The following is a 17,273-nucleotide window of genomic DNA, read 5'->3' as shown; positions in this document are numbered from 1 at the left end:
TGTGATGTTAATGAAAATTGTTTGATAGAAATAATACAGAAATTCTAAACTAATAGTAGCTATCCAGCTAGAATCATTAGTGAAAATTCAGAAATCTTTAGAGGAAACATACTAGTATACACATGCACCTTGGTCTAAAACATCTTATCTTTCAGCACAAGTTTTAGTATTCAAAAGCTGAATTTTCAGTTTTGTACTTACCATGCTGTATATCTTTCATATCTAAGTGCAAACTAGACATTAATATTCCAACAGCTTGTGATCTTTTGTTGCTTAATAACTTGACAACCTGTTCATAAAAGAATAAAAGGAAAATGTTACTTTGAACTCCAAAGATACGCATAATTTATTTTTTAAATGCAAATAAAGAACAAATAAAATGAGAATACTTTGTTTCATTATTTGAACAACTAAAAAGAGATTTTTATTGTTAATGAAGCAGTTTTAGATTTTAAATCACAAATTTTCACAATTCTCTTGTGTCCGTAGTTTTCACCATTGTTGTTGTTAGGTGCTGTCCAATTGGTTCCAACACACAGCAATCCTGTTTTGGGTTTCCCAGGAGCAACTGGTGGGATTGAGCCACCAAAATTTTAGTTACCAGTAGAGTACTTATCCTTCAGACGTCCATTGTAAAGAGTCTCAAAGTTAAGTAAGCTCTTTATTAGTCTTTGAATATCCTGATATGTGAGCAAGCAAATTTTCTATTAGTTTATGAAATCAGTGTGGTCTCTGTAAAAAACTACAACTTAAGACTTGGAGAACCCATGGGTACTATGTAGTTTGTCATAGTGTGGTGGCTTGCATATAACTGTAATGCTGGACGCTTTGCTACTTTCCAGTGGTGGACAGGTTTATAAGCAGGGACTAATGGTGGACTGGTTTCAGTATATTTTCAGACTAAGACAGACAAGAAAGCATAACCAGGTGATCTATTTCTAAAATATATTAGCCAGTCAGTACAAGGCCAAAGTTGAACTGTGTAACAGACCACCGATTTCAGATACACAATTCAAGTAAAATCTGCAGAAAGTTAAAATATGTCCACAAAAAGGCAAAGTACAGCCATGAGCATAGCCACTGGAATTTACAGATCATCTGAAGAATGTTGTTGTTTTTGTTGTTAAGTGCTATCGAGTCAGTTCCGACCCACAGTGACCCTAGATAGGGTTTCCAAGGAGTGGCTGGTGAGCTTGAACCGCCAACCTTGCAGTTCAAATGACTTTGCAGTCTGGCACATTAACCCACAGTACCACACCAGCATTTCTAAAGATTAATGGTAATCTAATGCAAAAAGAAAATAGGGATCATGCCACTGCAGGATAAGCAATGGAATGCTAACCATTGGTTGTGTTGTTACATGCTGCCAAATCGGTTCTGACTCATGGCGACAAAGTATAGGATTTCCAAGAAGCCTGGTGAGTCTGAAATGCTGACCTTGTGGGTTCAACTGACCATGTGGTTCTGTGCTTATCCTACAATGTCACACCAGGACTCCAGCCATCATATGAGGGGTGAGTTAATTAAATGTTTGACTAAATACAGCAGACTAGCGTTTAAGTTGATAATATTGTATGGCCCGTGAATGATGTTATACATTTTGGCAGAAAAACAGTTTCCCCACACCTAGGCTAGAGGGTGGCCAAATGTTAACTTGGGTGATGGTGGGGGGGACAAGAAGAGGGAGAATGGCAAAAGAATGATGAAGACAGGTAAAGACACAGGAAGGTATGCAATGACTGAAGGGGATAGAGGTAAATAGTGCTCTATACACAACCTTGAAACAGCAGTATTCTGCCGGTAGATACATGAACAGATACACAGGTTGAATAGGTATGAGAGGAAGAGTGGGAATATATCCACAGATACATAAGCATTTGAAAGAGGATGTTTGTTTATGGATATTTATCTTTTCTGCAAATACACCTATAGTGAGCAAAATGAAGAAAGCATCTTATATTCTATCAAACATCTTAATGCAACGAGTTGCTGGACCTGGGGGCTTAGGACCATAGCCTCAGGGGCCATCATGCTCAACTGGCAAAACATAGTCCCCAAAAACAATATTCTGCATCCTACTTTGGTAAGTATTGTCTGGAATCCTAAAAGCTTATGAGGGGCCAACTGCGGTGCAACTATTTGTGTCTTCATGAATGGAAGAAAGAAGAGTGGTGAGAATTGAAGATGCTTGGAATCAATTATAAAACATGTGAACGTCAGTCTCTATGACTCTGAGACCAGAAAAGCTTAACAGTGCCTGGCTACAACTACTAACTTCTCTGAAAGGGATCACATTACAAGGCCCCAGATAGCATGGGAGAAAATCTGTAATAAAACCCAATCTTAAAAAAATAAACAAATCAAGGACTTACTGGTCAGAAAGAGACTATTGTTCACAACCAGTATGGAAAGGACTGGAAAGGCACTTATCCTTGTGACCCAATTTTCAAGCAAATGGTAGAAAGGTATATAGCTGGACAACACTTGTAAGGTAGGCTTACCACGAATGGTCAACCATTTAAAATCAAAAGGGCAACATTTACTACTTAAGGACAAAGCTGAGAAGGGAAGGTAGGTGGAAAGGAAATAGGAACAACAGAGAGGAAGCAGGAAAGCTGTTGCATGAAGGGGATTACAAATATTGAGATGAAACAATGTGTATGATTTGTTGAACGTAAAACTGGTAATTCATTGAATGTAAACCTTCACTCAAGTCACAATTAAAAGTTTAGAAAAAAAGAAATAAAGGTGATCCAACAGAATGAAATATTATCCAACAATATCATTAATATCACATACAAGCAAAATTTTGCTGGAGCTATTTCAGAAATGGTTGCAGCAGTACATGCACAGTGAATGGTCAGAAACTCAAGCCAGATTCAGAAGCTGACATGGAATAAGGGATATCATTGCTAATGTCAGACAGCTCTTGGCTGAAAGCAGAGAATAGCAGAAAGATGTTTACCTGTGCGTTACTGACTATGGCAGAGGCATTTGACTTTGTGGATCATAACAAAATTTTAAATAACATTGTGAAGAAGGGGAATTCCAAAACACTTAATTGTGTTTATGCAGAACTGGAATATAGACCTGCTATTCAAACAGAACAAAGGGACATTGCATAGTTCAAAATGAAGAAAGGTGTCTGTCAGGGTTGTACCCTTTCACCATACTTATTCAATTAGTATTTTGATCTAATAATCAGACAAGCTGGACTATATAAACAAGAACAGAGCATAAGGATTGGAGGAATACTCTCTGAGTTGCAACATGCAGATAATAACACATAGTTTTCTGAAAAAGGATTTGAAGCACTTACTGATGGAGACCAAAGACTATAGCCTTCAGCATGTATTACCCTTCAACATAAAGAAAACACAAATTCACACAATTGGAACCTGAAGCAACGTAATATTAAATGGAGAAGAGATTGAAGTTGTCAAGGATTTAATTATCTTTGTATATGTAATCAACAACAGAAGTCAGGAGTCTAATCAAGCAACATATTGCATTGGGCAAACCTGCTGCAAAAGACCTCTTTGACGTATCAAAAACTTAAAAAAAAAAAAAAAAAAAAAAAAAGAAGAAGAAGAAGAAAAAGCAATGTTACCATGAGAACTAAGGGGCAGCTGACCCCAGCCAAAGTAATTTCAACTGCCTCAATTATATGGGAACAATACATAAGGAAGACCGAACAAGAATAGATGTCTTTGTATTATGGTTTTGGCAAAGAATATTAAATATACTATGGACTTCCAGAAAAATGAACAAATCTCCTGAGGGGCAAGCAGATGCTCCTGGGCAACAAGGATGCAAAACTTCATCTCACATGCATCTGACATCCTATCAGGAGTGACCAGCCCCTGGAAAAGGACATTGTGCTTGGTAAAGCAGAGTGTTACAGAGACAAGCAGGAGGCTCAGTTAGATAGTTAGACACAGTGGCTACAACACTGGTTCAAACATAGGAAAGATTGGGAGGGTGGTATATGACCTGTTTCCACAGGGTGACAATGAGCTGGAACTGACCCAACAACAATTTGGAAACTTTTTTTTTCATATAGACCCTAGAAGTGAAGGGTAAAACAATACCTTTTAATCAATAAGTAAAGGGTAAAACAAAAGGATGCACATAGAGAACCTGTTAGATAAAATCAGTTTGGTCACAAAATAGAAAACGTACTTTTAGTTGTTTTTTGTTCTGCAGTTGACCCACATTTTATGGAGAACTTTCCAATGAATTAATAGAAGTCTACAGGCATAAACCCCAGCAAGGACTATGTTGTTGTTGTTATGTGCTGTGGAGTCGGTTCTGACTCATAGCGACCCTGCAGAGGGTTTCCAAGGCTGTATATCTTTATGAGAGCAGAAAGCCTCATCTTGCTCCCGAGGAACAGCTGGTAGTTTCGAACTGCTGACTCTGAAGTTAGCAGCCTGATTCATAACCACTATGCTACCAGAGTGCCTATGTTAGCTCTATCTAAAATGTGCTCTCCAGAGACTCCTGGAAAGTCAGCCCACACAATCCCAAGAGGTTTCCTAAAACGGCAGTAAGTACACTGCTACAGAAAAGACTTGTTTGAAATACATGATCTAGGCTGCAACGTACAACCAGTAAGTCCTGAACCAGTAAGTCCTGCTCAGGAAACAATCATCTCAGGTCCTCATCTCGTGAAGGGCAATGTATTCTATTAACTCATAGTGTTTTGTTTTAAATCTGCCTAGAAAAAGTTCTGGAGGAAAAGTAAATAAAGAGCTATGGTCAATTACTAGAAGTGACAGCTTCCTTCACAGCTCTCACAAGTGATGGGCATTGTCTTCTTTTCCATTTATGTTAGATCAATCAGGAAACTAACAAAAATAACCTCAGCAGCTGGCACACAGTAAAACAATAATCTTACTAGCAACACTAGCATTCCAGGTCACCCTGCAGGAATGGGATGGCAAACAAAACTAAACACTTTCAGAAAGACCAGCGACAAAAGCCTCCATGACAATTGTGAAAGCTTCCCATGGTATAGCAACAATGCCTCACAAAAGGCTGTGCTTTCTCAAAAATTCCTGCTTTTTAGGGAAAACCTACATATAAGTGTCTATTCTAAATTGACATTTTCAACGCTAGATTAACACTTTCCTAACCTGTGGTACATTGAAGCACTCACATTCATGTTTCTCCTGTGCAGTTTAATGGGCTGCTCTTTTCCTACTAACAATACATGCAGCTGTCAGAAGGGGACAGGTGTAACTGCTTGAATGGAAGCAATGGGTGCATGCCACAAATTATTTTTACAGAATACTGTATGAACTGATGCATCCCGGTGATGTGATTTTGCAAAACTTTTGTCTCTTTTGGCTTTTTTACTGAAAGACAAGTCTTCTATTTCTAGATTCCTGTATTTTGAGGAGCTCTGATGTTATAGTGGGTTAAACATTAGGTTGCTAAGCACAAGGTCAGAGGTTCAAACCCATCAGCCACTCCATAGGAGAAGGATGAGGTTGCCTGATCCCATAAAGATTTACAGTCTCAGAAACCCTCCTGAGCAGTTGTACTATGTCCTACAGTGCCACCATGAGTCAGAATTGAGTCCATGGCAGTAGGTGTGATGGCACAATTGTGAAAAGCTCAGCTGTTAACCATTTAACATGTCTAAAAGTAAATATTATAATTTACTCATAAAACCTCTTGTCAGCTTCTCCACCTTTAGCCTATATACTGTGTAAATGGTATTGTTGTTGTTGTTGTTATGTGCTGTGGAGTTGGTTCTGACTCATAGTGACCCTGTACAGGGTTTCCAAGCCTGTAAATCTTTACATGAGCAAAAAGCCTCATCTTTCTCCCGTGGAACAGCTGGTAGTTTCAAACTGCTGACCTTAAGGTTCGCAGCCTGATTCGCAACCACTACGCTAGCAGAGTTCCTTGTTAATGGTATTATCCTTCCAAAGTTAAAACTCTAGAAATTGGTCCAGAAACCTATGTTTCTATCACCTGCTGACTTTGGTTTGTTGCCAAATCCTGTCATTTTATTTCTCTATATCTTTCCAATTCATCTCTTCCCCTCAACTCGATTGTCACATAACAATATAATGAATGCCTAATTGTTGTTATTAAGTGCCATCAAGTTGGTTCCAATTCATAGAGATCCTGTATAGGGTTTCTGAGGAGCAGTTGATAGGTTTGAAGTGCCAACCTTGTGGCTCGCAGTCCAGAGCTGATCCACAGTGCCACACCAGAAGTCCTATGAATGCCTACTTGTTATGTTGTTGTTAAGTGCCATCGAGTCAGGTCCGACCCATAGCGACCCTGTACAGGGTTTCCGAGGGTGTAAATCTTTACGGGAGTAGAAAGCCTCATCTTTCTCCCACGGAGCGGCTGGTAGTTTCGAACCGCTGACCTTAAGGTTCGCAGCCCGATTCGTAACCACTACGCTACCAGGTCTTCCAAAATATAAGCCAGGGGTTCTCAAAGTATTTTCCCCAGGCAAGGAAGCATCATCAGCATCAGCATCTCCTGAGAACTGAATAAAAATGCAAATTCTCAGGCCAGACCACAAATCTACTTATCGAAATTTAGGGGATAGGAAGTAAGAACTTGTATTTTAAAACACAACTCTCCTTTTTTGCCTTTAAAATTCTTGTGTTCCTCCCAGGTATCTTACTTTGTCTTGATTATTTTGTGCTGACTTCCCCATTATTGTATGTTTTATTTCCATTCATCCAAATTAATTCACATTTACCATGTTATTGGTGTTTTATCATCTCTTCCCCCTCTTGCTCCTGGTAATCTTCAAAGAATATTTCTTTTTGTGTAAAAGCTTCTCTTGACTTTTTATAGCCCTGGCCTCAGACAAAGTTTGTCCTTTTGTAATTGACTAGTTTCACTCAGCATAATGTCCTTGAGGTTCACTCCTGTTATGAGATATTTTGCAGAACTGCAGTAATTTCATTGGGTGAGTATACCATAGATTATCCATTCATTTGTTGATGGGCAATTAGGCTATTTCCATCATCTTGGACATGTGGATACTGTTTTAATGAGCATGGAAGTGCATTTATCTGTCATGGCTGTGTTCCATGGAGTTGGTTCCAACTCATAGCGAACCTGTACAGGGTTTCCAAGGCTGTAAATCTTTATGGGAGTCATGGATATATATCATGGTGTAGATACCATGGAGTCCTAGTGTGTCATTGCAGGTTAATGTGTTGAACTGCAGAGTCACTTTGAATCACAGGATCAGCAGTTCAACTCACCAATTACTCCTTAGAAACCCTGTATGAGTGGGAACCAACTCGACGGTACTTCACAACAACATATATACTATGGTATATATTTCTTTTAAGTTCTTTACCTAGGTATGAGATTACTGAATCAGATGGCATTTCTATTTCCAATTTTTTAATGAAGGGCCATAATTTTGTCCACGGTGGTTGTACCCTTCTCATCAGCAGAGTATGAGATCAGAACTATATGGTATCTGGCTGCTATTAACTGACCTCTCTAGAATGCTGTTGTTGTGAAGTGCCGTTGAGTCAGTTCCGACCCCTAGCAACCCTGTATAGAGTTTCCAAGGAGCAGCTGGTGAACTTGAACCACTGACCTTGCAGTTCAAACGACTTTGCAGTCAGATGCATTAACCACACCAGGACTGCATCAATTTAGGACTTCACAAAACATAACTTTCAGTTCTACAAAATTAATTTAAATATTTTATGTGCAACGCCTACCAACTAAAATCAAACTTGTGTTATGGTGTAACCAAGACGCATCAGTCCTTCATACCAAAAGCAAACTGAAGAATACCAGGATGGTAAATGGGATTTCTTGAAATATTCACCAGGTATATACCTCACACATTAAAAGAGTAGACCTGACATTATGTTTTCAGGTTACAGATCCCATCCCGCCCTTGCACAAGGAGAAATATAAACGAAGGGCCTACAAGTCACCTTCACTTTGTGATCGGGAAATAACTTTTGATCTTTAGTGCAAAACGAATTTTCCCAATACTGCTTCTGCCATCGAAAGATTCATTACCTTTCACTCCGGATGGGGATGCGTTAGGGGGACGCAGGTAGATTCTATCCATATCAATTTGAAAGTACTAATTCGGCAGAAGTGACTCCAGAAAAATCTGACACCCAGAGAGACTGGAGCCCCGCAATGGAACCTCCGACCAACTGGCTGGTGCGACCCCAGGTCAAGAACGCGGGCCCCCTGTGCCATGACTTTCCCACTCAGTTTGGGCGGAGAGTTGGAAGGAACAGGAAGTCTCATTCCCGGATCCGCTCCTCTGAGTGGAGTCCCGCCTAGCCAAGGTCTGTGGCCGGCCCTCATGTGGAATGTGGAACAAACCTCAAAATAATAAAAATGTCCAGAGTCATTGGTATAATAGACACTGGTGGAATCTCCAAGACTATAAACCTTGGTCACCCTTCAAGTTCGAAGTGAACTCACTCCTGTTGTTCAGCTTTTAGCCAAACAATAGACAAATGAACAATAACACAAAGAGAGGCACACACTCCTAGAGCCATCAACCATACAAGACTAAAAGGGCAACATTTGCTCAGGGATAAAACTCAGTAGGCAGGAAGGAATAGGAAAGCAGTATGAATAGAAATGGCAAACAGGGAGGAAGTGGCAAGAGTGTGGTCACGTTGTGGGAATTGCAATTGATCTAATAAACGTGCATGAAAAGCTGTGTAAACATTCACTCAAATCACAATAAAAAGTGAAAAATCATTAAATAAAAATGAAACAACTAGAGCAATAAACAACAACAAAACAGAAATAACCTTCCAGGTTATTCTAGGACATGATGAACCTCATCTCTTCAAATTCATTCTGCAAATTCTTGCCAAAATAGCCTTTAAAAATGGCAATATTCGCATGTTACTCCTATGCTTTTTAAAATTGAGTGGCTCATATTTAAAGGATAGTCTTTTAAAAGCTCATATATAATACTTTACAGTTCATTCCTGAAACTTGCAATTTTTATTATAATCCAAATGCACTTGATTACCAAGTGTATCTTATATTAAAATGTCTAGGGTTATAGGCAGGAACGATCATTTTGTCCATCATTCTTACAAAAAAAAAACAAAACATGTATTAAGAAGGGGGCAGATGTCTAAAGAGTGTGTCTGCAGTTCCTCAGAGTAGTTCAACCTCTGTATTATAAATCTCAGTCATTATTTATGCCACATCTCTTTTATTTTCAACACCCTTGAGAAGAAGAACCTGAAGCTATCAAACTAGGGCATTCTTAGAATTAAGTGAAACATGGAAAGGAAAGAGAAGACTGTCCTAAAATAACCTCAGAAATCTTACCGGAAATGAGTAAAGATGTACAATCAACAAATTTCACATCTACAGAATAAGAACCGTATAACTAGAGAACAAAAAGGGTTGTGTTGAATCTACCAAAAGCCATATTAGATTCTCCTACTTCTTCTCTTCATTTATCTTACTTAGACTTTCCACCGAGGTTAGAATGCATAACACATATAAAGAAAGATTCTGCTAGATAAAGCATTATTTCTTACAAGTTAATAGCCATATGGATCATGGGGGATGATGTTAGATTGAGGTCTGGAGAGGAACAGACGTTTTTCACTTCTAACAAGCTTTCAGGTAATGCGAGGGATTCTGCTTCAAAGATCAAATGGGTTTAAGGTATCGCTGCTTGCATTCTATGTGTCCTTGGAAGATACTGTTTGAGTGTCTTCCATTAAAACTTTGGTTCCTCATCTCACAAGCTTTCAGGTAATGCCAGGGATTCTGCTTCAAAGATCAAATGGGTTTAAGGTATCGCTGCTTGCATTCTATGCATCCTGGAATATCTTCCATTAAAACTTTGGTTCCTCATCTCAGAAATGATGATAATATCAGCTTCAAAAATTTGTACTAGATGTTCAGATTGATACACAATCTATCTAGCAACATAGTACGTTTATTGCAATAAATGGAGTCCTGGTGTGGTATAAGGGCAATTGAACTGCAAGGTCAGTGGTTCAAGGTCAACAGCCCCTCCTCAGAAATCCTATGTAGGGTCATTATGACTAGAAACTGACTCAGTGGTACTTAACAAGAACAAATTTCAATAAATGAAAGTTATAAAAAGCTAAATACTTAGGAATGTATTACAAATGTTACATGTTTGATAACTTTAATCATAAACTGATTCACTCAGGCCATGGAGATGTTGGTCTAACTGCCCTCAAGTCAGTTCCGACTCATAGAGACCTGTAGACAGGTTCAGAGGAGCAGCTGGTGCATTTGAACTGCCAACCTTGCAATGAACATTCCAGTGCTTATCTACAGCATCATACCAGGATACAAACTCATATATAACTAAGGAAGAAAACTCAACAGCTCTTAACAACAAAAACAACAACTTCTTCCCAGTCTTAGATACGTAAGGCTGATATAACAGAAATATCACAAGTGGATGGCTTTTCCATTCACATTTATTCTCTCAGCTTAGGAGGCTAGAAGTCCAAATTCAGAGTACCAGCTTTGGGGAAAGACCCTTGTCTCCTTTTATCATCTGCATGCCCAATATTCCTTGGAGATCTTCATACATCTTAAAACCAATCTTCCCTGGATCTAGAAGCTTCACATAGCAGGGACTCCAGGTCTAAAGAACACACTCTGCTCCTGGCTCTTCTGTATGTTATTTGACGTTACGCATGGATGTCCTATTAATATATCAACCCTGTGACATAAAGGCTCTGATATTCTTCTCCCATAGTTCAAAGTGGGTCACCCTTGGATGGAGTTTACCCTCAGGAACCCTTGGTTGGTGAGGATGCTTGCTTTTTCTCATCACTATCCAGTTTATTCTGTAAGTAACAACTGCCTGTTGTAGAACACTGTCTAGTCTGTTCTGCTCCAAATGATCTTACCTAGGAACTTGTGAATAAAGTACACAAATCAATACTAACTGGAACCTAATCTAGTTAGCATCATTAGTCTCCATAACTTGAAATATATTTAAAATTAATATTAGATGAGACCTGGTGGAAGAGAGATTAAGTGCTCAGCTGGTAACCAAAAGGATGGCAATTTAAAACAGCCAGTTGCTCTGATAGAGAAGTTAGTGGCAGTCAGCTTCCAGAGAGATTACTGTTATTGTTGTTAAGTGCCTTTGAATCAGTTCCGACTCATAGTGACACAGTATAGGGTTCCCAAGGAGTGGCTGATGAGCTTGAACTGCTGACCTTGTGGTTCTAACTGACCTTGCAGTCCAGTGCATTAACCCACAGTGCCACACTAGGACTCCCAGAAAGAATACTGCCTTGGAAACCCATTGGGACAGTTTATTGTGTCCTACATCATGGAGTCTGAATTGATTCAGTGGCATTGGATTTGGTTTTAGTTTTAGAATCAATATTAACTGTTTGGTTTGAATATTGCAGCATCAAGAGGAAATCCTTACTCTATACACCGTCTGTATCATCTTTCATTTATTTTGTAAACTAAGCAAGTAATATGTAGCTCATGGCAGAAATATTATGATAGAACAAGCATGGATAATCATTATTAGTCACATAAATTCAGTAGTATAATTTTTTCTGCTTTACTTTGAACAGAAGTACATAAAAATTCTTAATAATAAGGAATTTTATAGCAATGTATATACAATAAATCAACACATACTTCACATTAACCACAATTTTTACTCAAAATACTAAAAGTAAACACTTTTCAGCAGCTGGCCTTCTACTTTTCTTTCTCAACTTCAACCACCACTCTGCAAACATGTGCACTAAAACAACAAAGTGAAGAGTTAGTCTTTACTTTTTTGCTCCTTCCCAGCACCCATTCCTTTTCCCATCTCTTCTTGCTTAGGGAGGTGGAGAGAGAATGAACACATCTGAACAGAGGTACTTTGTACAGTGGTTCAGGGGTGCTCAGCTCTGCTGAGGAGAAAAAAAAAAAACCACAGAAAAAAAAAAAAAAAAAAACTTCACCCAGCCAGAAGAGGACGCAGTTTCTCTGAAGCCACTTGTGACATATATGAATGTATGTCATATGAATGTTAGAGTAGAATGTGATCTAGAGGGTGTTCAATGGTTGATTTTTCTGAAGTAAATCACCAGTCTTTTCTTATGAAGCACCTCTGGATGGACTCAAACTTTTGGTTAACAATCAACCATTAATGAACTCCTTGAAATGTGAACTACAGGTCAGTCTGCTAGTTGTGTATGAGTGATTTATCAAGGAAGAGAACTATATACAGAAATTGAGAGCAATATTAGAAATTTCATAGCAATTTGGTGGTCTAATATTTTGCCTGTTGCATCTAATTTGTATGTCTTTGTTTTGGGAGTTTCCTCAATATCATTTATCTAGTAGTTCATAGACATTGTATTTAGGAAATTATCAGAACATGACAGATTAAAGATCGAAAGACTGGTCTTTCACTAAGAATAGTTTAAGAAGTTCACCTCGAAGCATCTTTTCAGTGGGAGAGCACAGGATAGGGGCAGACACATCATAATTTGGGTATTGGAGAGGGCAATATACAAGAAGGGGGAGGGGTGGAAGAACAAGGTAGACAGGGGAACATTGAGACAGGTTTGCATGGGCTAAATAGGACAGAGGTAAATAGTGATATATGCTCAACCTTGGAACAATAAGGTTCTGTGATACAGGGATTGAGGCATACCCTTAAGAGGGGAGGTAATACTAAAATGTTTGACTATCTTATGAATATTGGCTTCACTTGCCTACTATTGTAAAATAGACACTTGAGTGGGATAGAAAGGAATGTCAGAAAACATGATTACAGAAAGCTTGTAAGCCTATCTTCAGCCTAAAAGGGGTTCTACAACTTGCCCAGTGAAATAGGAGCCTTTGCAGTGTATAGGACCTTAGGCGGAATGCTGAGCCCCATCCAGAACCTTCTGAGGTGGGATACTCCCACCAGAAAGGACAAGCAGACCAGCCTGGAACAGATAGAGCAACAGAAGATACATTTTCAAAGAAAGATCATCAGGAAAAACCCAAAACAAAAATGGCAATATGAGTGGCTATTAGATGAATAAGCAAGTTGTTTGCCAGGAAGCCATTAAGTCAAGCAATCAAATCCTTTCAGGACAAACCCCCCTCTAAAACTTAAACTCAAAGACAACACATGAACAGGCATGTAAGCTTTCTGACGACGACATTGTTCTACTGGTGAGTACAAGAGGGAGGAAGGCAGCAATGAAGAAATGGGCTGAATTCAACAATATTCCACAGACTCCTGTTGACCTAGAGATGAGAGAGAGAAGAGGAAGGGCTGATTGGGTCAAAGTGTGCTGAGACCTAGGGACACATGAGCCCATGGACAAGGACATAGCCACAGAGGGCTAGAGCTGAGATTGAAGCATCCAGTTGATATGAAATGCGGGGAGATGCACAAGAACACCCCAATTTGCAGCTAGTACCCATTTGACCTAGCCTCGATGGCTTGATAATCAGAACTCAACTAGAGGAAGATAAAAAAACAAAACAAAACAAGCAAACAAACAAACAACAAAAAGTTTTAAAGGAAATGAGGGTAAATTGCTACAATTTGATGAACTTGACCTATACTCATGGAGGTAGTTAACTCCAAATACCATCAGAGAGGGAAGGAGTCTTCATATCAAGTATCAATGCTATTCCCTTTATTACAGGGTAAAGACGGGCAACTGAAATGAGGGGGTGATAAAGGCTTGAAGTGACTGGTTTACAAGGTTTGAAGAGGGAGTTTAGTTTAAGAGTGTGTGGGGAATGATAGAATCCCCACTGAATAGTTTTCATCTTGTCTAGATGGGTCTGGTAAACAGAGATGGGGATATGATTCTTATGATTCAATACTGAGTAACTGTTATCATGACTAATTGCAACAGCCACAATTGTAAAGGTAAAAGTTTTGTAACAAAAATTGGGGAGTAGTTAATCTTACAGCCCAGAAACAGAGGACCCTAGGACCATCAAGGGAGAAGAGCACAAGCGGAATGCAGGACCTTTTCCAAAGAAGCAGTGACACCAGAGATGGAGGCAGAGATGGGGATTCTAGATTCATGAAAAGAGAGGGACAGAGAGCTGGCAGCCAGGGAGGCAGACTTGCAGTGTGTGCCCTTTGGTGGTATAAATATTACATATGCCTGTTTGTTTGTTTTAAAAAGAGAGAGCTAAAGTGAATAGAGAGAAATACTCTTAACTGATGGGGTACATAGAGGGGATTATAATCATTGTAATGAAACAAGGTGTATGATTTGCTGAATGTAAAACTGATGATCTGCCCTGTAAACTTTCACTCAACTTACAATAAAAAGTTAAAAAAAAATTTTTTTTTTAAAAAGAAAAGCATCTCCTCTGGCACCAAGGACAATGCCTGGGGACGCCAACCAAGGACAACGAAGACTTGATGCAAAATGTACCTATTCTTCCCAAGAGTTTTCCTACAGCTCTAGGGCTACAGACAGAACCAGAATCGTTGTTGAGACCAAAAGTCCCCAGTGGCTCCTATATGAGAGTCCATTACACTCTGCTGCCACCACCCACAGCATCCAGGAGGAAGCCTCTACTTAGTTATTAAATACATTTTAAATTACAGATTCTCACTCTCAAATAAATCAGAAAATACAATTTTTATGTGGGGAAGCCAAAGCAGGTGAGGCAGAATAACTTACTCATTAGCATAAAGAGATATTGACATACGTAAAAAAGCACTGAGAGTTTTAAGAAACACTAAAAAGAAAAATATCTGCTCCCTTAGAAATCTAAATTAATTTTTTTAATTCAATAATTGATCACAACAACAGCCATAAGGAATAACATTAGCACCCCTGTAAAACAAAAGCTATGGATTTTTTTTTTAACTAAGAATTAAAATTTTGAGTTTAGAAATAGTCTTACATGTACCTACTCTTTATATATTGACTTTTTCTTGCCAGACATAATGCCTTTACAACAATTTTGGAAATTTTTTCAATTGGATTTTTCAGCAGTGTGGACCCCAGGCGTGGCTGCTGTGAACCTAAGGCAATCTCCATGGGCCACCCTGATTATATATTACAGACTTCAGCAACAAATGTGCCTCATGAAAACAAAGTCAACCAGCACTGTAGAATAAGCATTGGATTGCTAACTGAAAGGTTGGTAGTTCAGACCTACCCGTTGCTACTTGGAAACCTTAGACAGGGTAGCTATGAGTTGGGACAAACTCAACAGCACTTAGCAACAGTGGGAAAAATATTGAATGGGACAGGAAGGATTAAAAGAAGATGAAAGGAGGTGGGGCATGATGGCAGATAGGGGAGAAGAGTAGTGAGGATTTCTGTTAGCAATAACACAGAATACCGGATGAAGCAGCTTCAGGGGATGGTCCCAGAACTCTGAACCACATATAAAGAAATATTTAGAAAGTTTCAAGGATTACATCCAGTGGAATTTGTAGTAGAAGAAAGAATGCTAGTACATGCAAATCTGCCAACCTCACCAGCTCCAAGAGCAGCCATCTTGAATGAGACCAACTGAGGGAAGATCAGAGCCACTGCAGACTGATAGCTGATGGCTCCTCGGAGATAAATGTGTGGACATACTTAATTTTTTTTTTTAAGTTTGTTCATTGGTCTCTTGCTGTCTGCACACCTCTATTCAGGTGATTAGAGGGGGTGCCTGAACAAGCAGGCACCCCACAGCATTCTCCTACATATGCACACAGATCTCCTCAAAATTTAAAGGAACAGTTCCCATTTAAAATCAAACAGCAGCGCAAAATGGCCACAGCCAGCCCCAATCTGTTTATCACTAGGAAAGAAAGTATGAACAAGGGTGGTGGAGCAGGAGAGAGACTCAAAAGGAAAAAGGCCAAGTATTAAATCCTGAGTTATGTCATTAGGACCAACATCTTGAAATTTCTCAGGAGGCCTTGAAGACAAGAAGCCGAGTTGTTGTTGTTAAGAGCTGTTGAGTAAATTCCAACCCACAGCAACACAGTATAGTGTTTCCAAGAAGCAGCTGGTGACCTTGAACCACTGACCTTTCAGTTCAAAGGACTTTGCAGTCCTGTGCATTAACTCACAGCACCAGGACTCCCAAGAGAGGGACATTAAAAGCATACTCATATTTTGCTACAGAATTTTTTTTTCCTCTTCTCTCTTTTCTGCAATTATAGACTACACTATTCTATTTGTCTTTTTGCTGTGACTGTTTTGTTTTTTGGGTCCCCTCTTTACTTTTAGGGGGCTCTTTCTCTCTCAACATTACCCATGATGAAACAGCAATTGTGGTCATATATATATAGTCAAGCTACAATGACATCCTATAAAATTCCACCATCCAGGCAAGAATAAATACTAGCTGCAATACACCAGATAGGAAGCCAACACCTGCAACACTTACTCTGAGTCGAATAATAAGAACACTGAAAAGGGAAGCCCATCTCCTGATCCCATCTACCTGGAGGCAATCAGAAACCATAATAAAATACCAAAATACACACACACATCTAAGTATTGAGGTCACAGTTAACCAGTGAATATGCCAAAGAAACGGAAACAGATGACAATATCAGCACATGTCCAGACACAAGATAAAGTGACTGAGATAAATGATCAGGAGTTAGACTGGACTCCATACTGGAAAGAGGGCAGGCTTTGGAAATGCCTCAGAAAGAATTCAGAAAAATGATAATGATATGTATCAAACCACTTTACAAAGAAGTTGAGAAAAATAATGAAGAAGTCAGGAATGTGTTACAGGAACAAAGATAGATACAGCATTGGAAACATTTCAAAACCTACAAAAAGAGGTCCAAACAATTAATAATAGAACATCAGAAATGGACAATACACTTAAAGGGAAAAAGAGTAGAACTGAAAAGATTAAATCCAGAACTAGTGCGCTGGAAGACAAATATCTCAATATGCCTCCTCCTCTGTATTTAGTCACTGAAAACCTTATGACTAGTAGAGAAACAATGTCAGATATAGTGCCAGAAAATGAGACCCTTAGGTTGCAAGGCACTGAAAATGCAACTGGGGAAGAGCTGTCTCCTCAAAGTAGAGTTGACCGTGATGATGCAGATGGAGTAAAGCCAGTAAGAGAAAAGCCCTTGAGGCCTTAATTTGTTGATGTGCAACTCAAAATGAGGAGAAACAGCTATAGACATCCATTAATAATCGGAACATGGAATGTACAAAATATGCATCTAGAAAAATTAGCAATTGTAAAAAATTTAATGGAATGCATAAACATCAATATCTTAGGCATTAATGAGCTGAAATGGGCTTGTATTG

At 39.0% G+C, this 17,273-nt stretch overlaps 1 protein-coding gene across 1 annotated transcript in view; it reads right to left on the bottom strand.

The window, feature by feature from the left end:
* FMN2 (formin 2) overlaps nt 1-17,273 on the bottom strand; it is a 655,381-nt gene that overhangs the window by 309,819 nt on the left and 328,289 nt on the right. The window contains exon 8 of the mRNA XM_006868578.1: nt 202-289. Within this exon, the coding sequence (XP_006868640.1) occupies nt 202-289 (88 nt within the window). The remainder of the gene's footprint in view (nt 1-201; nt 290-17,273) is intronic.

Source organism: Chrysochloris asiatica, unplaced genomic scaffold (genome assembly GCF_000296735.1).
Source record: "Chrysochloris asiatica unplaced genomic scaffold, ChrAsi1.0 scaffold00119, whole genome shotgun sequence".
Taxonomy (NCBI): Eukaryota; Metazoa; Chordata; class Mammalia; order Afrosoricida; family Chrysochloridae; genus Chrysochloris; species Chrysochloris asiatica.
Note: the sequence above shows the minus strand (reverse complement) of the source record. Positions and strands in the feature narration are given on the sequence as shown.